This window comes from Notamacropus eugenii, chromosome 2 (assembly GCF_028372415.1).
Source record: "Notamacropus eugenii isolate mMacEug1 chromosome 2, mMacEug1.pri_v2, whole genome shotgun sequence".
Taxonomy (NCBI): domain Eukaryota; kingdom Metazoa; phylum Chordata; class Mammalia; order Diprotodontia; family Macropodidae; genus Notamacropus; species Notamacropus eugenii.
This window is the reverse complement of record NC_092873.1, coordinates 311629222-311651676: the sequence shown is the minus strand read 5'-3', so window position 1 is coordinate 311651676 and position 22455 is coordinate 311629222. Positions and strand designations below refer to the sequence as shown.

The window sequence follows — 22455 nt, the reverse complement described above, 5'->3', positions numbered from 1 at the left end:
TTTGTCGTCCAGAATACCGCACTGCAAATCCTCCACTCCTTTATTGTGTAGCTGTTAAATGTTATGTAATCTTGACTGTGGGGATTATATGATATTTGAATTTCTTTCTGGATGCTTTGAGGATTTTTCCTTGACTTGAGACCTCTGGAATTTAGCTGTAATATTCCTGAGAATTTTTATTTTGGGATCTATTTTAGGAGGTGATCAATGGATTTTTCAGTTTCTATTTTGCATCCTGCTTCTACGATATTAGGTCAATTTTTCTTTATAATTTCTCAAAATATGGGCTGGGCTTTTTTAAATTATTGCTTTTAGGTAGTCCAATGATTATTAAATTGTCTTTCCTCAATCTATTTTCCAAGACAGTTGTTTTCCAATGAGATATTTCATATTTTCCTTTTTTTTTCATTCTTTTGACCTCATTTTATTATTTCTTAATGCCTCATGGAATCATTGGCTTCTACTTAACTTGTTCCAATTTTCAAGGAATTATTTTCTTCAGTGATGCTAGAACTTCAAGGAAGTCAGGAAAATCTAGAGATGATTATGGAGGGAATTCCAAGCATGGGGTACAAAAATTGAAAATGCCCAGAATTTGTACTTCTCTTTCATTTGACCAATTTTTCTTTTTAAGTAGTTATTTTCTTTAGTATTTTTGTCCCTCTTTTAAACAATCTATTAATTCTCTTTTCATAATTTTCTTGCATTGCCCTAATTTCTTTTCCCAATTTCCCCTCAACTTTTCTTTTTTGATTTAAAAAATAAAACTTTTTCTCTTTTTTTTTAAAAAAAAAATTCTTTAGTGCTTCTAGGAATTCTTGTTGGTTTGTATCCAATCTGCATTTTCTTTGAGGCTTTGTTTGTAGATGTTTTTCACGTTATTGACTTTTTCTAAGTTTGTGTCTTGAACTTCCCTTGTCATCATAATAGCTTTTGATCGTCAGGTTCTTTTTGTGGTTATTTGTCTGCTCATTTCTCAAGCCTATTTCTTGATTTTCAGCTTTATGTTAGAGTTGACTCTGTTCACCCATGGGAGAGGAGGGATATCACTGTCTAGACCTTCAGGACTTTTTGCCTTGCTGTTTTAACAGCTAGGTCTGGGAGTCTGTAACTTTTCTGTGCTTCCAAGGTGGTGTAATCAGGGAAGAGATGGGGTCATCTGCATTCTGCTCCTTACTCAGAAGGGCCCCTGCTCCCATTCAACCACAAGCAGTAACATTCCTCTTTTTCAATCTACAACTTCTACCAAAACTTAGGGCCCTGATCTCTCTCCGCCCTGGAACTGAAACCAGGACCCTTGCTCCCTGTGACCGTAAACATTCCTCTCCACTCTGGAACTGTGTCCCAGAACTGGGTAATAGGTGATGGAGTTGCCAAGCAGCACCCACTCCTGAGCTTAGTAGCCGTGTTTCCTCAGATCTCTTTCTGATCAGTTATCCAAGCCCCTTTTTGTCTCTGGTCAGTGAGAACTCCTGTCTCTGGGTGGGTGAGAATTGCTGAAACTGTTGCATCTGCTGCTACTGTTATTCCTGCCCATAGCCTCTACCTCTGGAAATGCTGATGTACTCAGGGCAAGGGAAACCAGGATGTATATGGAGATGAGGATGGATATAAGGGGCAGCCATTGAAAATGTTCAATGTTGGTAGATAGAATGTCCAAGAAACAGGAGGTCAGTGAGTGGATAGAAGAATATGTGGAGGTGAGAAAGGTATAAGAAAACTGGAGAGGTATGAGGGAGTCAGGTCATGAAGGACTTTAAAAACAAAACAGAGATTTTCATTTGATCCTTGAGGTAAGTGAGCGACTGGAGTTTATTGAATGGGGGAGTGCAGTGACATAGTCAGATCTGTACATTAGGAAGATCAAATTGAATTTTGCAAGCTGAATGGAGCTCATTCTTTGTCTAAGTGAGCATAAATTTACTTGTTCTCTGCATTGAGGAAGCTAGAAAAACATATAACAATAATATCCCTTTCTGATTAGCTTTGATACACTAGCTGAGAAAATCCCTTCTGATTAGAAAGAAATCTATTTCTGTGTGTGTGTGTGTGTGTGTGTGTGTGTGTGTTTGCCTCCCTCTCAGCTGCCTTTGAACAACTGAGGCACATATAGATCAATAATGCAGAGTTTAATCATGGTTTTATTTTAATGCTGGCTCTTAAAGACTGCATAAACAGAAACATGCAATAAACTTTAAAGAAACAGAGACCAGCTTTGGAATCACTACATGCTCCCCCAAGGTAGGAGAGTGGGGAATGAGATCACCATCCTGGGTGTGTCCCTTTGACACTTTCAGAAAATCAGGCTCTGACTAGACAAAAATCTTAGCCCCAGAGTCAGGTGATAATCTCAACATTGTAATTCTGGTGCTGATTCTACAGTAATTGCTTCTAATGATCTTGCTTATTTTCTCATGTCTGCTGGATCTCCAACTAGGTAATTGCCTAGTCCCCTGTCCTCTCTCTCTCTCTCTCTCTTTCTTTCTTTCTCTCTCTCTCTCTCTCTCTCTCTCTCTCTCTCTCTCTCACACACACACACACACACACACACACACACACACACACACACATTTGGTAAAAGGTTCCTTTTCTCTCTCTGATTTCATTCTTGGCAGAGGAAGCCAAGGGTGTGGAAAGTGTGGGCAGGCCCTAGGCATATGGGACAGTAGGGTACAATTATCTTGGCCCATTGCCTCCTGGCCAGTCATCCTCTGTTTCCTTCTCATACCACCTTTTGGAAAGGGGATGGACTGGGGACAAAATGGCACCAGCAATGACTTGACTCATCCATGAGGCTATGGCAGTTGGGCACAGGATTTACAGTTTCTGCTTTTTAACTTTCCTTACTATTTGATATAGTTAATAGGACGTACTGAGTTCTCTGGGAATTCAGGTTTTAGAGGCTCTGGGCTTACTCTCCTGATTCTCACCCTTAATGGGGGTCAGGTCCCCAGAACTTGATTACTACTTTCAAGAAGAACTCGCATGGGGCAGGCAATCATATGGCGATCAGGAAAAGCAATATATGGACACTCAAGGTCTATCTCAAGAACTTTGGATTTGATTGTGGGACATGGGAAACACTGGCACAGGACCACTCAGCATGGCATGCCTACATCAGAAAAGGTGCTGTGCTCTATGAGCAAAGCAGAATTGAAACAGCACAAAGAAAATGTAGGAAGTGCAGATTTGGAGTAACCACCCCAAATGTTCACACAGACTATCTGTGCCCAACTTGTGGTAGAGCATTCTGAGCTCCTGTTGGTCTGATCAGCCACAGTCGGACATACTGAAACTTCACTTTATCATGGTGATGTCATTTTGGTTCTCTGAGCATGAAGGACAACAACCAACTTCTTTCAAGAGGGGATAATGAGGTGTGTATGGGAGGGATCTCTTCTCTGATGTTATCATTCACAAGTCCCCATCAATATATCCCCAATATCAATCAGCCAGTAACCATCTCTTTAATATCATCTAACCAGTGATTAGACAACAATTCACCCATTGATTAATGAATGAATGAATGACAAATCATATGGTAAGTACCTACCATGTGTAAACCACTATGCTAAGTGCTAGATACCAATAGAAAATGGAGATAGTCCCTCATCTGTGAAGTTCACATTCTAATGGGAAGAGATGACAGATCTTGTATTGGAAATTTTGTCTTCAAATCATATAAAAATGCCTCCTGTTCATTTGGGAACAGTGGTAAAACAGATGACAATGCATCTTCTTGTCATTTCTATTGATGCAATCATATTCTGACATTGAACCATAGGGCAGAGCCTTTGATGGTGAGAATTTTCTTTCTGGGTCTTTGTAGTTTTGGCTACAGTGCTTGCACAAGCAATTGCTGGGCTGCACCTGAGGGAAGTTTCTAGGCTTTGGGCTGAAAGCAAAGGGTGGCTTGGGGCTAACTCTGGTGGCTAGTCAGTGATTGGTGTTGGTGTCTAGCCAGTGATTTTGTTGGTGGCAACAAAGAAGGTAAGCCATGTCTCCACTGTGATTCCTTACCTCAGTGATGGCTGTAGGGGCCAGGCTGGAAGTAGGACTTATGTTCTGGGGGTCTCTGATATTCCTAGGGTCCTTAGGGTCAAGATCCTGGGTTGTTCCCATTGTGATATGCATGGCAGTAGTAATCAAGGTGGTAGCAGTGGTATGACTCACCTGGTACATGCAGCCTCCCATCTCCAACTCAGGGTACCTTGCTGCTTTGACAAGGATAATTTGTCTCCCTTGTGGGTGATTAGTGGTTAGTAGGTGGGGATGACAGGTTCTTTTCCCCTGGATGATGGCTGGTCTGGAAACCAGTGGTTTCCTAGACCCTACAGGGGATACTGGAATTCTTGGGCCTTGGGCTTAGCTGATTATTTAATGCAGCTAGGTGACCCAACCTTACAGCCATACTACCCTGATTGTGTCCAATCTGGGCTAATCTCAGAAGCTAAGCAGAGTCAGGACTGGTTAGTACTTGGATGGGAGACCTCCTAGGAATATTGGGTGGTATAGGCTTTTACAAATTTTGGGGGGAGGCAGCTAGATGGCTCAGTAGTTAGAGACCTGGGCCTGGAGTCAGGAAGACCTAAGTTCAAAGCCAGCCTCAGACACTTACTAGCTGTGTGACCCTGGGCAAGTCACTTAACCTTTGTTTGCCTTAATCCACTGGAAAAGGAAATGCCAAACCACTCTGGTATCTTTGCCAAGAAAACCCTGCAGACAATATTGTTGCACAATGGTCCATAGGGTCAAGAAGAGATGGACATAACTGAATGGCTGAATGATAGCAGATGGATCAATGAATAAAATACTGAAGTCAAGAAGACCTCAGTTCAAATCCTACCTCAGACATTTGCTAACTGTGTGACCCTTAATTTCTGTCTGCCTCAGTTTCCTCAGTGTAAAATGGAGATAATAATAGGACCTACCTCCCCCGCTTGTTGTAAGGATCAAATGAGATATTCCTTGGAAAGCACAGTGCCTGGCACACAGTAGGCACTTAATCAATGCTACTTGGGGGTGGTGGTGGTGGTGAGGGAGTTGGGATCGTTCTCCCAATGAGAGTTCTTCCCCTCAACAATGGCTGTGGAGACCAGGTTAGAACCAGTGTAGGATTCTGGGAAAGGGGCTCCCCAGAACGACAAAGGATTGCTTCTGTAGCAAATCCAAGTTCAGTTCCCTGTGGGGAGAGGGCCATGGTTAATGCCCTGAATCCTTTCTTTTCACCCCTGCTGATTTTCCTATAACTCTTCCCCCTTTCCTGGTTGAACTGCAATAAGGGTCTCCAATCCCTCTTCTCTTGCTTTCAGCTAAGCTCTGGCTTTGCACATCATCATTCAAGTGAAACCGCTCTCTCCAAAGTCACCAGTTATCTCTTCCTTGCCAATCTTTTCTCAATCCTTCTTTTTTGCCTTCTCTGAAGCCTTTGATACTGGATTCCTTTCTTAATGCTCTCTTCTCTCTAGGTTTTCATGATACTACTCTGCCTGATTCTCTTGCTCCCTGTTTGACCCCTCCCCAATCTCCTTTTCGATGGTCTTCACCCAAGGCTTTATCTTGGGATCCTCTTCTCTTCTTCCTCTAGACTGTTTCACTTGGTGATCTCATCAGCAGACATGGATTTAGTTACATACTCTCTATGGCCAATGATTCTCAGATCTATTTATCCTTGTTCCACTTCATTCTCATTGATCCCAGAAAGCAAGGGAAAAATGAAGTGAAAAGTAATATCTCTTGTCTGGACCCTACTACAAAGTGGAATAGAGAAGAACAGGAAAACAACACATGAAAAGTGATTAGTAAACCTCAAAGTGTTATGTGAATATTAGTTATTATTATTATTATCATTGAGGAAGAGAAAAGAGGAAAGTGTAACAGCTAGGGAGTACAGTGGATAGAACACCTGCCCTGAAGTCTGGAGGACTTGAGTTCCTGCCTCAGATACTTACTAGCTGTGTGACCCTAGGTAAGTCACTTAACCCCAATTCTGCACCCCTCCCCCATTAGTAAATTGTAAATAACAATTGTGCAGAAGAAGGAGAAAATGGGGGAGGAGGAAAAAGAACAAGAAAGAGAGGAGAGAAAAGAGAGAGAAGTAGGTAGTAGGAGGGAAGGGAGAACTAGGAGTTTGGAAGACCAGGTTTTCAAATCCCACCTTTGCTACTTCAGCCAAACCGAACCCTATCTGTGCCCTTTCCTTAGTCAAATGAAAGGGAGCATGGGTTCTTTACCACACATTTCTGAGTTTACTCTTTTTTAAATTAATTACTGTATTTCAAGAGAACTGTTTTCCTTTGTAATCTTATGCATTTAAAATCCTGTTTCGATGAAGGGGTCCCCAATACTGCTGCCACAAAGAAGATGAAGACCGCCCAAGCCAGAAATCTAAACTCCCTCCTAGCTGTGACATGGTATGATCGTGAAGGAAGGAAAAGAAAGCAAAGGCAATCGGAGCTGTGTCACAGAGGGAGGGAGCAGCCGGCAACCAAAGTTTCGTTTTCTCTGGGAGCACTATGGCTGCGTTCGGGATGGCCTCTCTGGCCTCCGGTGCTCTGGTCTGGCTGTCAGAGGACGACCTGGCATGCGGGATCTGCCATACCCTCTTTTCCTGCCCCACCACGTTGCCTTGCGGCCACAGTTTCTGCAGTTACTGTATCGAGCGCCACTGGAGCTACCTGGGCCGGCCCCAGGGAGGCCCTGGGGCTTCGGGGACCAAGGGGACAGGCTGGCTTTGTCCCTTCTGCCGGAAGAAGGTTTATATGAACCCCTGCCTGAAAAAAAATACAGCCCTTCAGGACCTGGTGGACAAGTACAACAAAGCCCTGAAGGAGGGGCCCGAACCCTGGGATCCCTTCCCAAATCACCTGCCTGCGCTACAGGTAAGGTCTCTTAGCGGCCCTCGCAGATTCTCTAGCTCATCTTCCCATGTTCCCTCTCTGTCTCACCCCACACCTTCCCATCCAGTCCAATCTCATCCTCCTCCCATTTGTTATCTCTCTACATCAATTCTATAGCTTTGCTACGGTGTCTCCGTGGATAGCTCCCTGGACTTGACGTCAGCAAGACCTCACTTCAAGTCCGGCCTCAGACACCTAGGAGCTGAGTGACCCTACTTAACCTCTGTCTCAGTTTCTTCATCTATATAATGAGAATAATGATAGCACCTACCCTCTCAGGGTTGTTGTAAGGATCAAATGAGACATTTGCAAGGGGTTTTTAAAACCTTAAAGCTCCCTATAAGTGCTATTACATTAGCCTAACATTGTTGTAGTATATTGTTGTTTGCTGGGTTTACTGGGAAGCTAAATAAATGACTTGCTCAGAACCACTGTGCCACGCTACTCTAGTGAAAATTCATGTTTAGCAAATGTTTGCTGACTAAATGATTGATCATTCACCTCTTTCTTCTATCTGCACTTTTCTTCATTTCCACCCCTCCAGCCAATACTCTCCCTTCTGGCCCTTCTCCATCCCCTTCATTTATCATCTGGCTGCTGTTTGCCCAAAGGGACTGAATGGGAATTTCTCTTGTTGTCTTGGATCTCATGGCTCCCTGCCCCCCTTGAATTACCAAAGATCTGTGATGAGACCAGCACCTGCACTCAAGCCTTGCTAGATTTTCAGTCTAATCAGCACATAATAGAGACCTGGCTTGATGTTTTGACTTTACCCTTTTAAAGGCACCAAAACTCACAAAGAAGAAAATCAGTGAAGTCCGTCAGGAAGCAGAGGGCCTGTTAGAACAGCTTATTTCTGGAGTCACCAGCCTTCAGTGTTTGGAACCCCTTGAGGAGACAGGGATGTCCGAGGACTTGATTACCCAGGAGAAGGTAAACTAGGGTGGGTAGGATGGGAAGAGTGGGGGGAGGGGAGAGAATGAGTGCAATAAATTATATAAACTCCTCGAGGGCAGGATGTGGTACCTTTCGAGTAATAGGTGCTTAAGAATAGTCGTTGACCTTTAATCCAGCAGTACCAGTACTAGGTCTGTAGCCCAAAGTGATTTTAAAAAATGGAAAAGGACCTATATGTACAAAAATATTTACAGCAGCTTTTTTTGTGGTGGCAAAGAATTGGAAATTGAGAGGATGTCCATCAATTGGGCAATGACTGAACAAGTTTGTGGTATATGATTATGATGGAATACTATTATGCTATAAGAAATGACCAGCAGAACACTTTCAGAAAGACTTGGAAAGACTTACCTGAACTGATGCACGGTAAAGTGAGCAGAAGCAGGACAGCACTGTATAGAGAAACAGTAACATTGTGAAATGACCAACTGAGGATGACTGAAATATTTTCAGCAACACAAAAAAGAATTGATGGAACAGGAGTTGTTGATCTTTTTTTGGTGCCACAGACCTCTTTTGGCAGCCTTACCCAATCCCTACTCAAAATAATGTTTTAAAGGTCTCATAATGAAAAATGCCAAGACTTGATTGAGTCCAAATGCCAGTTGAAGCATACTTTTTTTTAAAAAAGAAAACTTTCTTTTTCTTTTCTTTTTTTTCAGTCTGTGTTTTCTTTCACAACATGGCTAAAATGGTAATATGTTTTGCATGACTGCACATATACCATCTATATCAAATTGCTTGCCTTCTCAAGAAGGGGGAAGAGAGAGGGAAGAAGAGAATTTGAAACTCAAAATGTTTAAAAATTAACATTAAAAATGTTTTTTACCTGTAATTGAAAAAATAAAATATAAAAATTGAAGAAAAAAGTTGTTGAACTGAAGGGACAGCTTCTGGATAGAGCCTAAGACCGAGCTGAATGAACAATGAACCATGTTGGTGCCATACTAAAAATTAAAGCCCTCCCAGACTTTGCCCACTCTGTCCCCAAGCCTGGCATGATCTCCTTCCAAACCTTCCCACAGAAACTTACCTAACTGACTTCACAGGTGCCACCTGCTAAGTGAGAACTTTCCCAGCTGTTATCTCTCTGCTTTTTTACCTATACTTTGTATTTACACATATACATATGTTGTATATCTTCAGCAGAATGTAAGGTCTTTGAAGGTAGGGATTTTATTTTTGTTTTTCTTATTCCCAGCAAGCCTAGCTAGTACAGGGGTTTGTTCCTAGTAGGCAAGTATTCCACAAATATTTTTTTAACTGAATTGAATTAAAATGATGAATTTTAAAAAACAAATATGGAAAATGTTATGGACTATTTGTTATGATCTCCCTATTAGGTGGTGTTAAGGAACTGTTTCTGGGGAATTTACTTTGTTGGGAAGTGGTAAAACAAATCAACCCATTAACCAACAGTTATTAAGTGCTTTCTATGTGTGAGCCACTGTGCTAACCAAGTACTAGAACTACAAAGCCAAAAGTGAAATAACCCTTGTCCTTGAAGAGTATATATCCTAATAAAAAAATTAAAATATGTCCTTAAAAAATGTTGGTCAATTAAAAAAGACTCCATGGAATAGAAGTTCTTGTTATTTTTTGGTGCCATGGACCTCTTTTGGCAGTCTTACCCAATTCCTTCACAGAACAATGTTTTTAAATGCATAAAACTTAAAATACAAAGAATTACAGAAGAAGCCAAGGTACAGAATTAGGTGCTGTGATATAACTATTCTAAGCTATGGTTTAGGCAATTCAATAAACATTTATTAAAGCACCTACTTTATATATGATAATGTGCTATGTATAGGAGATACTGTTGTTCAGTTGTGTGACCTCTCAGAGTTGGACAAACTGCTAGAAGACTTTTGAGGCCCTGTTTATGGTCAGTGATTCCCACTGATTCCAGGATTCAGCAAATAGATTGCCTTTGCTGTGGCAGAGGGGCAAATAAGGTCGATGACTTATGGTGAAGGCAGTTGGTGGAAGGATTTTATTATGCTGAGGAGTTTGGATTCTATACAGTAAGAAGTAGGAAGCCACTGTCTTTGCTTGAGCAGAGGAGTAAGTTATAGAATTAAATTAAAACACTGAGGATGATTATTCTTGCAGTTTTGACTCAGCTCCAACTTGCATTTTTAAAAAAATCTAACCCTCATCAGGTAGCTAGGTGGTCTAGTGGATAGAGTGGTAGGCCTGGAGTTAGGAAGACTGTATGAGTTCAAATCCTGCCTCAGATGCTACTTGTGTGATCCTAGGCAAGTCATTTTACCCTGTTTGCCTCAGTTTTCTCATCTGTAAAACGAGCTGGAGAGGGAAAGGGCAAACCACTCCAATATCTCTGCCAAATGGAGTCACAAGGAGACTGAAATGATTGAACAATGACCTTTATCACATGCTTTTTGAAGTCTCCCAGCTGCATTAAAACATAGATACTCCAAAACCAAAACCCATTTCTCAAAAACAAATCAAAACAACCACTCTATAAATAGAAAAAACATATTAGCAGAAACAGGGAAAAGGATAGACAGTGATGCAACTTGTAACCATGCCAGATGGTAAAAATTCATTAATGAAAGTTTCTTACAAGATTGCTTTTTGTTTGAGATGAAGCATGATGTCATAGGTAGAGTGCAGGACTTGCTGTTAAAGACCGGACTTCAAGCTCCACCTTGGAAATTTAATTAGCTGTAAATCTGAACCTCAGTCTTCTAATAGGTATACCTTTAGTATGTACATCACAGGGTGAATATGAGGATCAAATGGGGTGATGCATATAAAGTGCTCTGCAAACTTTAAGATGTTTAAGATGTCAGTTATTGTTATATTCTTTTATCATCCATCATTAAGATCTATTTTCACCACTTTCTCCTAAGCTGAAGGATTCCAACATATTTCAGAGAAACCTCAATGAAATCCTCAGTGACATCAAAGAACTGAAGAAAAAAATTCAGGAAAAATTAATATTGGAAGAGCCTCCCAGCAAAATAACAAACGGTGAGTTAATTTTGTTTCACAGTTAGAAGCAGAGATGTTGGAGGGATGGAATAGTTATAAAAATTGAATGGAAATGGTTTAGGCTGATAAAACTCCCAGACATTATATGTATTATCAGGTTAGTGGAAGACGGGCCAGGGAAACACTGACCAGAATATTTTTTTTTACCATCCCTGGGGGTATGATGGTTCATTGTCACTTTTTAGCTGTATATTTCTAATATATCCGTCCCCTATGCGTAATGGATAGAGTTAGTCTCAAAGCCAGAAAGATCTGGAGTGAAGTACTGAATCTGACACATACTGACTATGTGACCCTGGGCAGGGCATTTAAATTGTCACTGTTCCAGGTAACTTTCTAAGATTATAGATTGCAGAGAAAAGTGCTGACCTGCATTTCTAGAGGGAGATTTCGCACCTGAATATTCTGTGTCTCAGTGAAATCACAGATCCAGCCCTGTTCTTATCCCCTATAACTCTGAGGCTAGTCTGAGTTCTGCCTGATTTGTCCTTGGTGGTTTATGGCTTAGCAATATTGATTTTTGGAAATTAAGCATTTTGAGGAAACCGAAAATTGTTAATTATCTAAATCCTACTAGATTCTAAGCTTCTTAAGGACAGAGACTATTTCTTATCTAAACTTTATATCTCCTTATAAATATTAACTTTTGCTTTACAAAAGATTCTTTGAAATGGCTAGTGTATTTAAAATAATTTTATTAATAGATAACTTTTGTAGATCTCATGTGTAGCAAAGTTGTCTGAGCACTTACTCTTTTACTTTCCCTCTCAACAGGAAGAAAAGGAAATTGAATCCTCCCAGACCTATCCTTTCTTTTCCCACCATTCAGCTTAGGTACATGACTGTCCTCTCCTCTCCCCTTTTCCCCACCTCTTTTTTCACTTGAAAAATGGCATTTGTTTGAGACCTCTGTTGTTTGCTATATAAAGTAATTGTCTTGTTTTGGCCTAGGGAAAAAATACCTGGAGGTCTATGAAGATCTGACAGGTTAGGGAATATTTCTATATGAGAAAAAATTACTAATAAAGTCATAACAGCGTAGAACCCCCAGTTAGAAGAACTAATATTAGGATCGTTATTTAAATTCAGTGTATTTTTCAGCTAGCCATTTGTTCCTACCATTTCTCTTTTTCCAGAGTAGGTTAATATATACAGACATGCAATATACATTGGTCAGATTTGATCATGGATTTTTATGTAAAGGGAAAGTGCTTTCATAGATACAAATTAAATGAAAAGTTATAAATAAAACAACATAGAAACAGGAATAAAATTCCCACTATTTGAAGTCTGAGAGAAAAAAAAAATTCAGGAAGGAAAAAGAGTTGAAACATTCTGACAGCTTCTCAGGTAAAAACAATCCAGACAAACTTTTCTGGTAGGTTTCTCCAATAGGTGTAATGGAGCTAAGGTAGCATGAGCCCCAGTCTTCTTCATTTCCAGTCTAAATGTCCTCCCTTATATGCTTCTCAATTTGCAGTTGTGCAATCTCGTATAGTTCTGTGGCTACCTGCCCACCTGCCTGCCTGGGTATTGTCTAAACTCTGCTCCACCTGCTATATCTACCTTTGGAAGAATACTCATTGCTCTTTTCAAAACTCCTGAGTTCAATTGAAGTTTGTCTCCAAAGGTTGCCACTGTACACTCTTTCTCAAGGCTAGTCGGGAATGTTTGCGTCTCTCTGGGAACTACAGATCCTGGAATATCATTAAATAACTTAAACCCCTGTTATACATAGATCTTTCTCTCTAATAAAAAAAATATGCATCTATATATCCCTAGGCTTTGAGAAAAGCATCACGGGGGGCTGTTATGTTATGATGATAAACGAGTTTAGCCAAAAGCAACCTAGAACTCAGTACAGGGCAAGCTAAATTTCCAGACTGATAGCCTGGAGAGCAGGGTCCCTAACTGCCTCTTCCATTGGATGCCTCCTTCATCTGGTTTTGCTACTGCCACTCAAAGGTAAAAAGGGAGGGAGGTATAGATTTCATCATCTAAAATGATACTTGGCACGCCTTTCCTTCTCCTTTCATCAACCTTTCTTTCTCCTTTCGTCACCATCATCATGCACACACAGTTTATGTAATGGTCATGCAACTAACCTCTTTTCCAGTAGGGAAGGCTTTGGAAGTACAACATATATGTGGAAGAGGTAGATTGTATGTTGGCTCAATTAGGTCAGCAAAATGTGAAAACTTTAAAATAGGTTTTTATAGTCCTCCTTGGTCTTTTTTTTGCTAGTCAATCTAACAGTTCAGGTTGAGGCACAATGATTGAATAGTTGCCACATACAAGACATTGTGCATGCTAAGATGAAAAAGGGCAGTCTTTTCCCTCAAGGAGTTGGTAATCTAGTGGAGTTAAGTGTTTGGAGAGAAAAAGGATAAGATATATAGATAAACAAAATCATGTAATGGGTAAAGGCAAATGAAGAATCCAGAGAAAATATCCTAATTCACCTAGTGGGGATGAATGGAAGAACTACAGCTGAACTGGGTCTTGACGAAAAGTTTCAACAAGCAGAGATGCGAAGGGAGTGCTCCCAGGTGTTGTGGATGCCTCATGCTAACAAATAGAAGCAAGAGTGGCCAGATGAACTTTGGGAATGGGTAGTTGTCCAGTTCGACTAGAATGAGTATGTGAAGGGAAACCACGGAAAATCAGGCTGGAAAAGTTGGTTGGAGCTTGGTTGTGGACTGTCTTAAGTACCAGGCAAAAGAGATTGTATTTTGTCTGATATTTGAACAGAAGAGTGACGTGGTCATGGTTTGTGCATTAGGAAGGTTCAGGCAGCTATGAAGCGGAGAGATTGAAGAGGAGACTAGAGAGTCAGGGAGACTAATTAGGAGGCTATTATATTGTTTTCATAGATTTGCAGACATATTCTGTTCCTATAGTAGGAAGCAAGTTCTTTGAGGGAAGAGATGGGTTTTTTGTTTTGTGCTTATGTCCTAAATGCCTAGCATATTACCTTGCATGTAGAAAGAATTTTAACAATTCTTGAGGAATTATGTTACACTGAATTATCAGATTCACCCTGGATGATTCACCTGACCAGCACAATATATATTTGCATTTTTAATTAAAACATAAAATATTACATTTTTTCTCTGTTAGATTGTAAGCTTCTTAAAGCAGGGGCTATATTTGGATATCCTCATCACCAGCGGCATTTTGTCCAGGGAAGAAGTCTTCTTTCCTTCCATAAAAGTTTTCAAATAATCTAAATCCTTCCATCTTGATACATAAGCTTCCAATTTAGAGATCTCTTCTCAACCCATCAGTCTGGGGGAACAAAGTCTTGCTTTATACATGCTGCTTTAAAACAAAAAAAAAATAATGTCTCTTATGGCTAATTTCTGAAGCTGAATCCAGACCTTAATGGACTCTTGGCATGATCAGAGAGAGTTCAAATTTTCCATCAAGAAAGGCGGGGCTATTGTGTAGAACATCCATACTTATTCCAACATGGTATACTTTGCTATGACGACTATTCAGATGCCTTTGTCTAAAAGAGTTTCCTCAAATTTATATTTTTTAGAGGAACCTCCAGGGGCTTCGCCTGTCTCATCGCACCTACAGCCTGCTCAGGGCCAGCCTAGGCCCAAGAGATCTTGCCAGTTTGCTAAGTGTGAGTATTCAAGTGACTTGGATTATAGGCTTTGAATGCCATAGAGAAATAGCACTTGAACCTCATCATTTCAGTACCATGTTGTGACTTCCCACCTGCACTCCTTGTATGACTCATGACCTTCTCCTTTAGTGCCATGTTCCTGAATTTGGAGTTAGCATCTTAAAAAAAATGGGAGTTCCCTCATTATCCAAGTGAAAGAGAAGGTGTCCCTTTGGATTTCAGTCCCAGCTAGGATCTGTTTACATTTTCTGCCAGAACAGCATCAACTCTTGGATTGAGAATAAGGCTAATGATGATAGTGGGGATGGTGATCTGTTCCAGAAGAATTTCTATCTGAACTCCACTCAATAAGAGATGAGAACTGGGAAGGGGAAGAGAATAAGCATTTATTAAAAGTCTACTATGTGGCAGGTACCATACTAAGCACTTTACAAATATTATCTCTTTTGATCCTCATGACAGTCCAGGAAGGTAGGTGCCATTATGATACCCATTTCATAGTTGAGCAAATTGAGGCAGATAGAGGTTAAGTGACTTGCCTAGGGTCATACAGCTAGTAAGTGTCCAAGGCTAAATTTGAACATCGGTCTTACTGATTCCAGGCCCAGTGCTGTGTCCACCATACCACCCTGCTGCCTCATGAAGCACAATTTATCTACAGTAAAAGTAAGAGTAGTATAGTAATAAAATCATTATAATAAGTCAAAGTGCATATCACTTTAATATTATAAAGCACTTTGCATAAGTTATCTAATTTGAGTCTTAGAACAATCCTGTGAGCGTTAGAGAGGAGAGAGATTTTTACTTATATTTTAAGCTCCAAACTTGAGCTTGGGAAGATCAAGTGACTTGCCAATGGTCGTATGCTGACACCAGGCTAGATTCAAACCCTGTTTCTCCTGACCCCAAGTCTAGCAGTATACCATATACTCATGATCATCATACACAGTGGACTTTCTCTTGCCACCTAGCACGCTTATGGACTACTGATTCTTTCTGTCATTTGACTTTTGCCCAGAGAATATTGATTCACTTTAATTTAAGCCTAAACTTGAGCAACAGTTTGAGTCAGAAGATGTGAAATTGAATGCTATTTTTGATACAAGCTTTGAGACCCCTCTCAGGGCTCTGGCTAACTTTCTAATGAGAATGCAAGGAAGGTGTTGGGTTGGCCAGCACTAACAGAGAGTGTTCCCTTGCCCTGGGAGGTTGGTTTTTTTTTTTTTTTTATGCCACCCAGGGAGTGCTACAGTTCACAGAGCCCTGGGCTTGGTGTCAGGTAAACCTGTTCAAATCTAGCCTCAGATACTCACTAGCTATATGACCTGGGGCAAATAATTTAACCTCTGTCTGCCTCAGTTTCCTGTTTGTAAAATGGGGATCATAATAGTGTCTACCCTTCAGGGTTATTGTGAAGATCAAATGAGATAATCTTTGTAAAGGGCTTAATACAGTGCCTAGTACATAGTAAATGCAAAATAAATGTTTGTTTCCTCCCTTCTGTCCAGTGAAATCATTATCTTTATTTTTATTTACTTAGGTATGAACATGTTCTCTCCTCTGCCCTCAAGGGCAAGGACTTTTTATCCCAAGCACACAGTATATTATACTTGGCAACTCATTAGGTGCTTAATAAATGCTTGTAGGTTACTTGATTGGTACAGATAGTCAAGAATTTTCTATATTTTTAATCTCTTCTTTAGGGTCCATCCTCCCAACCTTTGACCAAAGAACTGCCTCCCATTATCTAGAGGTGTCAAAGAACTGTCAAAAAGTGACTGTGACTGGGTATCGACAATTCTACCCTGAGAGTGGAGAGAGGTTCCGAAACAGCCAAATCTTGTGCTGTCAAGGCTTCTCCTCTGGGCAGCAGTACTGGGAGGTGAACACTCAACGTTGCACTGCTTGGGCCATTGGGGTGACCTCTAAGGACATCATCGCCCACAGGCACCTGCTGGGTAGGACTTCAGACTCTTGGTGCGTGGAATGGAATGAGGCCTCCGCACAGCTCTGTTCCTGGCACAGGAAAAAGGAAACGGCTATCAGCAAGGAGAGGCCCACAGTGGTGGGTGTATGTCTTGACCTAGAAGGGAATCAACTCTCCTTTTATTCAGTGGAGAGTGAGGAGAAACTTTTACATCAATTTGAGCTTCCTGTCCCCATGCCTGTTGTGTTCCCTGCTTTTTGGCTTTATGGCCTACAGCCTGGGAACTCCCTGATTATAAATGAGGTAAAAGATGAAGGACTCTCTTATGGCTGAAATCAGTGACCAAGTTCATAGGGCCTTCTTGTCAACCAATCTGCCAATCAGTCATCAAAGACTTATTAATTGCTTACCAGGGCCAGGCATGGTGGTAAGTGCTAGGGGATATAGGTCCAGTGGCCAAGTAACTTCTTGTGTTAATACCCTCTGAGCCTGTAGTGTGGGTGAAGAAGGAAAGCCACCCACTCTCTTTCCTTCTCCTTCATCTCCAGGATATATTTTGAGAAGGTTGGATTTAGAGTCAAATTTAAGTCCTGGCATTCATTGCTTAAAACCTATGTAACTGGGAACCAGTGATTTTTTTCTCTCTGGGCTTTAGTTTCTTGATCTATGAAGTGGTTGAATAGATACACAGTGACAGGACATGAAAAGGTTGCTTATTTTTGTTTTCTAATAATATTTTACTATTAAATAATAACTATTTTCTAACAATATTTCATTATTAGATAACTCATAACTATTTTTTAATAATATTTTATTTTTTCCAATTACACATAAAGACAATTTTTAACCTTCATTTTTTTATAAGATTTTGAGTTCCAGATTTTCTCCTTTTCTCCCTCCTTTTTCCCCCTTCAAAAGCAATTTGAAATAGGCTATATATGTGAAATCATGTAAAATATGTTTCCATATTATTCATGTTATAAAAGAAAACAGTTTGTACAAAAAGTTACAGTTTACAAAAGGAAAAAATAACACAAACAAATAAAATGAAAATAATCTGCTTTGATCTGCATTCACATTCCATCAATTCTTCCTCTAGATGCAGATGGCATTTTCCCTCTAATCTTGTGGAATTGTTTTTGGATCATTGTGACAGTAAGAGAAGCTAAGTCATTCATAGTTGATCACCAATGTTGATCATCAATGTTGCTGTTACTGTGTACAATAGTCTCCTAGTTCTGTTCACTTCACTTTGTGTCAGTTCATGTAAGTCTTTACAGAAAATATTCCTTTTTACCCATTTTCCTCATCTGTGAAGTGAGGGGATTAAACAGTCAACAGATAAATGGTCAAAGAATATGAAGTTTTCTTTAAAAAAATTTTTATAAGTATAATGTCTGATACTGAGACCATATCTGACAATGGATATAATATTCTGTCCTAAGTAGCCTTAGACCACTCTACCAGTAGGCACCTTTTATTAACTAGGGAGGGGTATATTCAGAAATGAAGGTGAGGTAAAAATTATTGTCCTTCAGTTGTACAGTTGTGTCCTACTCTTCATGACTCCATGGACCATACATAGCATGACAATCCCTTCTCTCCTCCACTATCTCTCAAAGTCTATCCAACTTCATATTCATTGTTTTCATGATACCATCTATCCATCTCATCTTTTGTCTTCCTCTTTTTTTTTGGGCCTTTAATCTTTCCCAACATCAAGGTCTCTTCCACTGAGTCCCACATCTTCCCATAATGTGAGCAAAGTATTTAAGCTTCAGCTTCAGTATTTGACCTTTTAGTGAATAGCTGGAATTTATTTAAATATTGACTGATCTGACCTCCTTGCTGTCCAAGGGACTTTCAAAAGTCTTTTCCAGCACCGCAATTTGAAAGTGTTGATTTTTTGGTGCTCAGCTTTCTTTATAATCTAGTTCTCACAGCCATACATTGCTGCTGGAAGAACCATAGCTTTGACTATGCAGACCAGTGTCAGCAAGGTGACATCTCTGCTTTTCAGTATGCTGTCTGGAGTTGCCACAGCTTTCCTTCCAAGGAGCAAGCATCCTTTAATTTCATGGCTGCAGTTTCTGTCTGCAGTGATCTTTGAACCTAGAAATATAAAATCTGACACTGCTTCCATTTCTTCTCTCTCTTTTTGCCAGGAAGTGATGGTACCAGTTGCCAAGATCTTAGCTTTTTTATGTTACTCTCAAAAGCAGTTTTTATACTCTCCTCTTTCACTCTCATCAAGAGGCTTCTTAATTCCTCTTCACTTTCTGCCATCAGAAGGATATTGTCTGCATCTAAAATTGTGGATGGTTCTCTTAGTAACCTGGCTTTTGATTCATCCAGCCTGGCATTTTGTATGATGTACTCTGCATATACGTTAAATAAATAAGGTGAAAATACACAGCCTTGAAGTACTCTTTTTCCAACCTTAAAGCAATCAGTTGTTCCACATTTGGTTCTAACTGTTCCTTCTTGGCTCAAACACAAGTTTCTCAGGTGACAAGTAAGATGATCTAGCACTTCCATCTATTGGAGGGCTTGATATTTCATTGTGATCCACACAGTCAAATGCTTGCGTAAAAAGGCTTTAGGTAAAAATAAAAGAAACCAATATAATTTATGCCAAGTAAAGGAAGCAGAACCGGGAACTCGTTATACACAATGACTATAATAATGTATATGGAAATTATACTAAAGGCAACTGAATTCAGATGACTAATCCCAGCTGGTCTTGAAGGACAGAGAATGCATCTCCTCTCAAGGAGGACTGCAGAGGCAGTTAGACATGGCCACCGTCACTTATTTTTGCTTAATAGTTTTCCTTTTTTTCAAGAATGGATTCTATGTGCAGATATATTGGGAAATAATTATAATATTTTAAAAGGAATCAAAAACATTTAAAATATGATGATAATTGGTATTTATATAGCCCTTTCAAATATATGATCTCATCTGAACCACAACAGTCCTGTAAGGCTTTAGTGGGATTCTGAATGTACCCTAACAATTTTTGTGCCAAAGACAAGCAGCACAAACAATACCTTTGTTTCAACTGGAGAAGTGTTGGGAGACTCGAAGACATTTCAGGTACGCTTTGGGAGAAGTTACCTGAGCAGAGGATGGAAAGTGGGTAGGCATGTGCTGGAAACAGTTTGTACAATGAGAATCGATAGTTAAATTTTCAGTGTGAGCATTTACAGCAAAGACTATATATATCAGGGCTTGATTGATTGTTTTGTTGATTTTCTTTGCTTAAGAAAGTGATGGATAAACTGTTTATAATGCAGATTAAACTTAAAAGTGTGTGAAAAATCAACATAAATATATGTATATGTGTATATATAGAAAGATGTTTGTGTGTGTATTTATATACGTACATATATTTATAAACATACATATATAATACATATACATATCTATCTGTATCTATATGGTTAAACATTTACCAGCACACCCCTGGAAAGAGGCCAGAGTGCTATAGGGAAGAATTCACTTGGGTTATATCCAAGAGGATAGGGAGCTGCTGCCAATTGGTAGCTTCCTCTTTAATTAATTGGGTTCATGGTTTGCCATCCTTAGTTCTTTCCGAATTTGTATGCCATATTTCCCTAACTAGGATCTAAGCTTAATTGTTTCTGAACTGCTAAAGGATGAGGAGTGTTGTAAGTTCCTCCTCACAATTTCAGGATCTGGGGACAAAGCATTGTTGTTCTGCTTTAGTTACAGCCCAGTCCAAATGTGAACACAGGTCTTTCTGATTGCGAGCTCAACATTTTATTGATTATTCCATACTGCTTTTTTATCAGAGAACCCAAAACAAGGGAATGACAGCTACAGGTATGAGCTGGTATGATGCTAGATCCCAGCCTGTTTTCTTTTAAAAATTTTTCTTTTTTTTCCAAAGAGGTCTCTGCCAGTGCTTCACTTTCTATGTGTGTGCGCATGCAGTCACACACACACACACACACACACACACACACACACACACACACACACTGAAGTAACAGTTATTATTGACAAGACATCATTTGCAGAATTTGATGGGTTCCTGGGAGTTATTATGATAGGAATGTAGAAATAATAATTTGGAAAAGAATAGCAGTAATTCTACCAGCCTAAATCTGACTTGCGGTTCTCTCATCTCATATACACTGGCAAAGGTTCTGCAAAAGGTTCCAAGTGTGAGTATTTTTAAAAAAGTCATGTTTCTCAGAAAAGACTTCCTGCATATTGGATGGATTCCCCGTGGAAGATTTATGGGAAGTGTTATGTTTGAAAATTAAGGTAAATTGAGAGGCAATGGTATAAGCAGGATCAGTTCATTAGTTAGGCTAGTAGTAATCAATAAATTGGGTCAATGACCAAAGACCCTGAAACTGACTGGGTCTTTTAAACCTGCATGTTCTTTCTTCTGATTGGCCTGATAGTACATTATTTGTACCTCCCTTGGCAAAGATAAAACAATCCTGATTGTTAGACTTTTTAACAAGGACGTGGGTTAAGAGTGACCTTAGCTCCTTCCTATTTCTTTCTTTTGTGGGGAGATGGTGACAGTACTAGTCTGCAGGCATGGGTGTAGTATGCAACAGCTTTGATTGATGCAACTTGAATTTGAGTTAAGGGAGGGTGAGTATAGCTAGTGGATAGAGCCTGGAGCCTGGAGTCTGGAAGATTTAACTTCCTGAGTTCAAATGTGGTCATAGACACTAGCTGTGTGACCTTGGGCAAGTCACTTAAATTGATGTTTGCCTCAATTTACTCAAGTGTAAAGTGGGAACCCTGGAGAAGGAAATAGCAAACTGCTCTAATATCTTTGCCAAGAAAATGCCATAGGGATCATGACAGGTCTGACCAGAAGGAAGACCTTAACAACTAGGGTAGAGGGTGAGGTTACAAAGGAAACAAGGGTGAAGATTCAATTGAGTGGAGGTAATTACAAAACAAAAGCTTGACCTTCAGACAAATTTCTCCAGAATGTAGGTGAAGGGTGAAGTTTACTAAGGCAAAAAGTTTGAATTTACAGGGCAGTAGGACAGTATTAAAACCTATCCCAACTTGACTATATCTTAAACATAGAATTAAAATAATTTTTTAAAGTTTTTTAGAAGGGATGGACAAGAATGACACAGGATGAAAAGATGTAGTTGGGTAGTTACCTGCACCATTGGAGGAAGGGATTTAGTATTGATAATCATTTAATATAAATTTTGGACTTTAATAAGGGCCAGAGCTTGGAAAAGAGCCTAGACCTGATAATCTCTTTGTTCTCTGAAATAAACTCAGAGAGTACCTCTTCCTATGTCAACAAAGGCAGATGGGGCTGACTTAGCATTCCCTGTGAGACCCTTAACCCAAGACTCTATCTTGAATAATGGGACTTTTTCCGTATCTTAATATTTTGTGGACATAAACTACGGCATGTTAGTAGTAAAAAAACCCCCACAGATATCCTGAGTCATAATTTCAATTGAAACTTTGTCAACTCTGTTATCCTATTGTATTTACAACCTACGCAGTTAAGAAATTCCTTTCTCATGGTCTAGTTAATCACTCATGGAGACCATAAATCTGAAGGACACAGACCATCTTGGATTGTACTAAACAGATTTAAGCCTGGTCATTCCTGTAACAGGCAGTCAGAAGTTTTTCTGGCTCTATGATCATGTAACCACTAGCTTTAAGGGAATAAACAATATGCATTTAGCCTGTTTGCCTTTTTCTTAACCAAACTTTCAGGTCGACAGGATGAAACAGTCCTCTGTTTGTCATTTAGAGCCCTTCACAACCTGGTGCCTTCCCACTGAAAATAGTCTTCCTACACCTTTCTCCTCTGCACATATTCTACAATCCAAGGGCACTGAACTCCTGGATGACCTTCACACTAGTCCCAAGTATTTTTCTTTGTCTTTCATGCCTCTGAAGCTTTCCTTTCTCATCTTCCCCTCCTACCTTCTCTGATTTCCTTCAAGTGTCAGTTAAAATCTCACTTTCTGCAAGATTTCCCT

The 22455-nt window shown here is 39.9% G+C and overlaps 1 protein-coding gene across 1 annotated transcript; it reads left to right on the top strand.

Moving 5' to 3' along the window:
* Window positions 1-760: 760 nt before the first annotated feature.
* Window positions 761-18849, top strand: RNF135 (ring finger protein 135). The gene is made up of 6 exons (XM_072644982.1): window positions 761-3377; window positions 6335-6881; window positions 7683-7832; window positions 10733-10853; window positions 14419-14508; window positions 16215-18849. Exons 2-6 carry the CDS (start codon window positions 6516-6518, stop codon window positions 16769-16771), a joined length of 1284 nt encoding a protein of 427 aa, XP_072501083.1. The 5' UTR covers window positions 761-3377; window positions 6335-6515; the 3' UTR covers window positions 16772-18849.
* Window positions 18850-22455: the final 3606 nt, after the last annotated feature.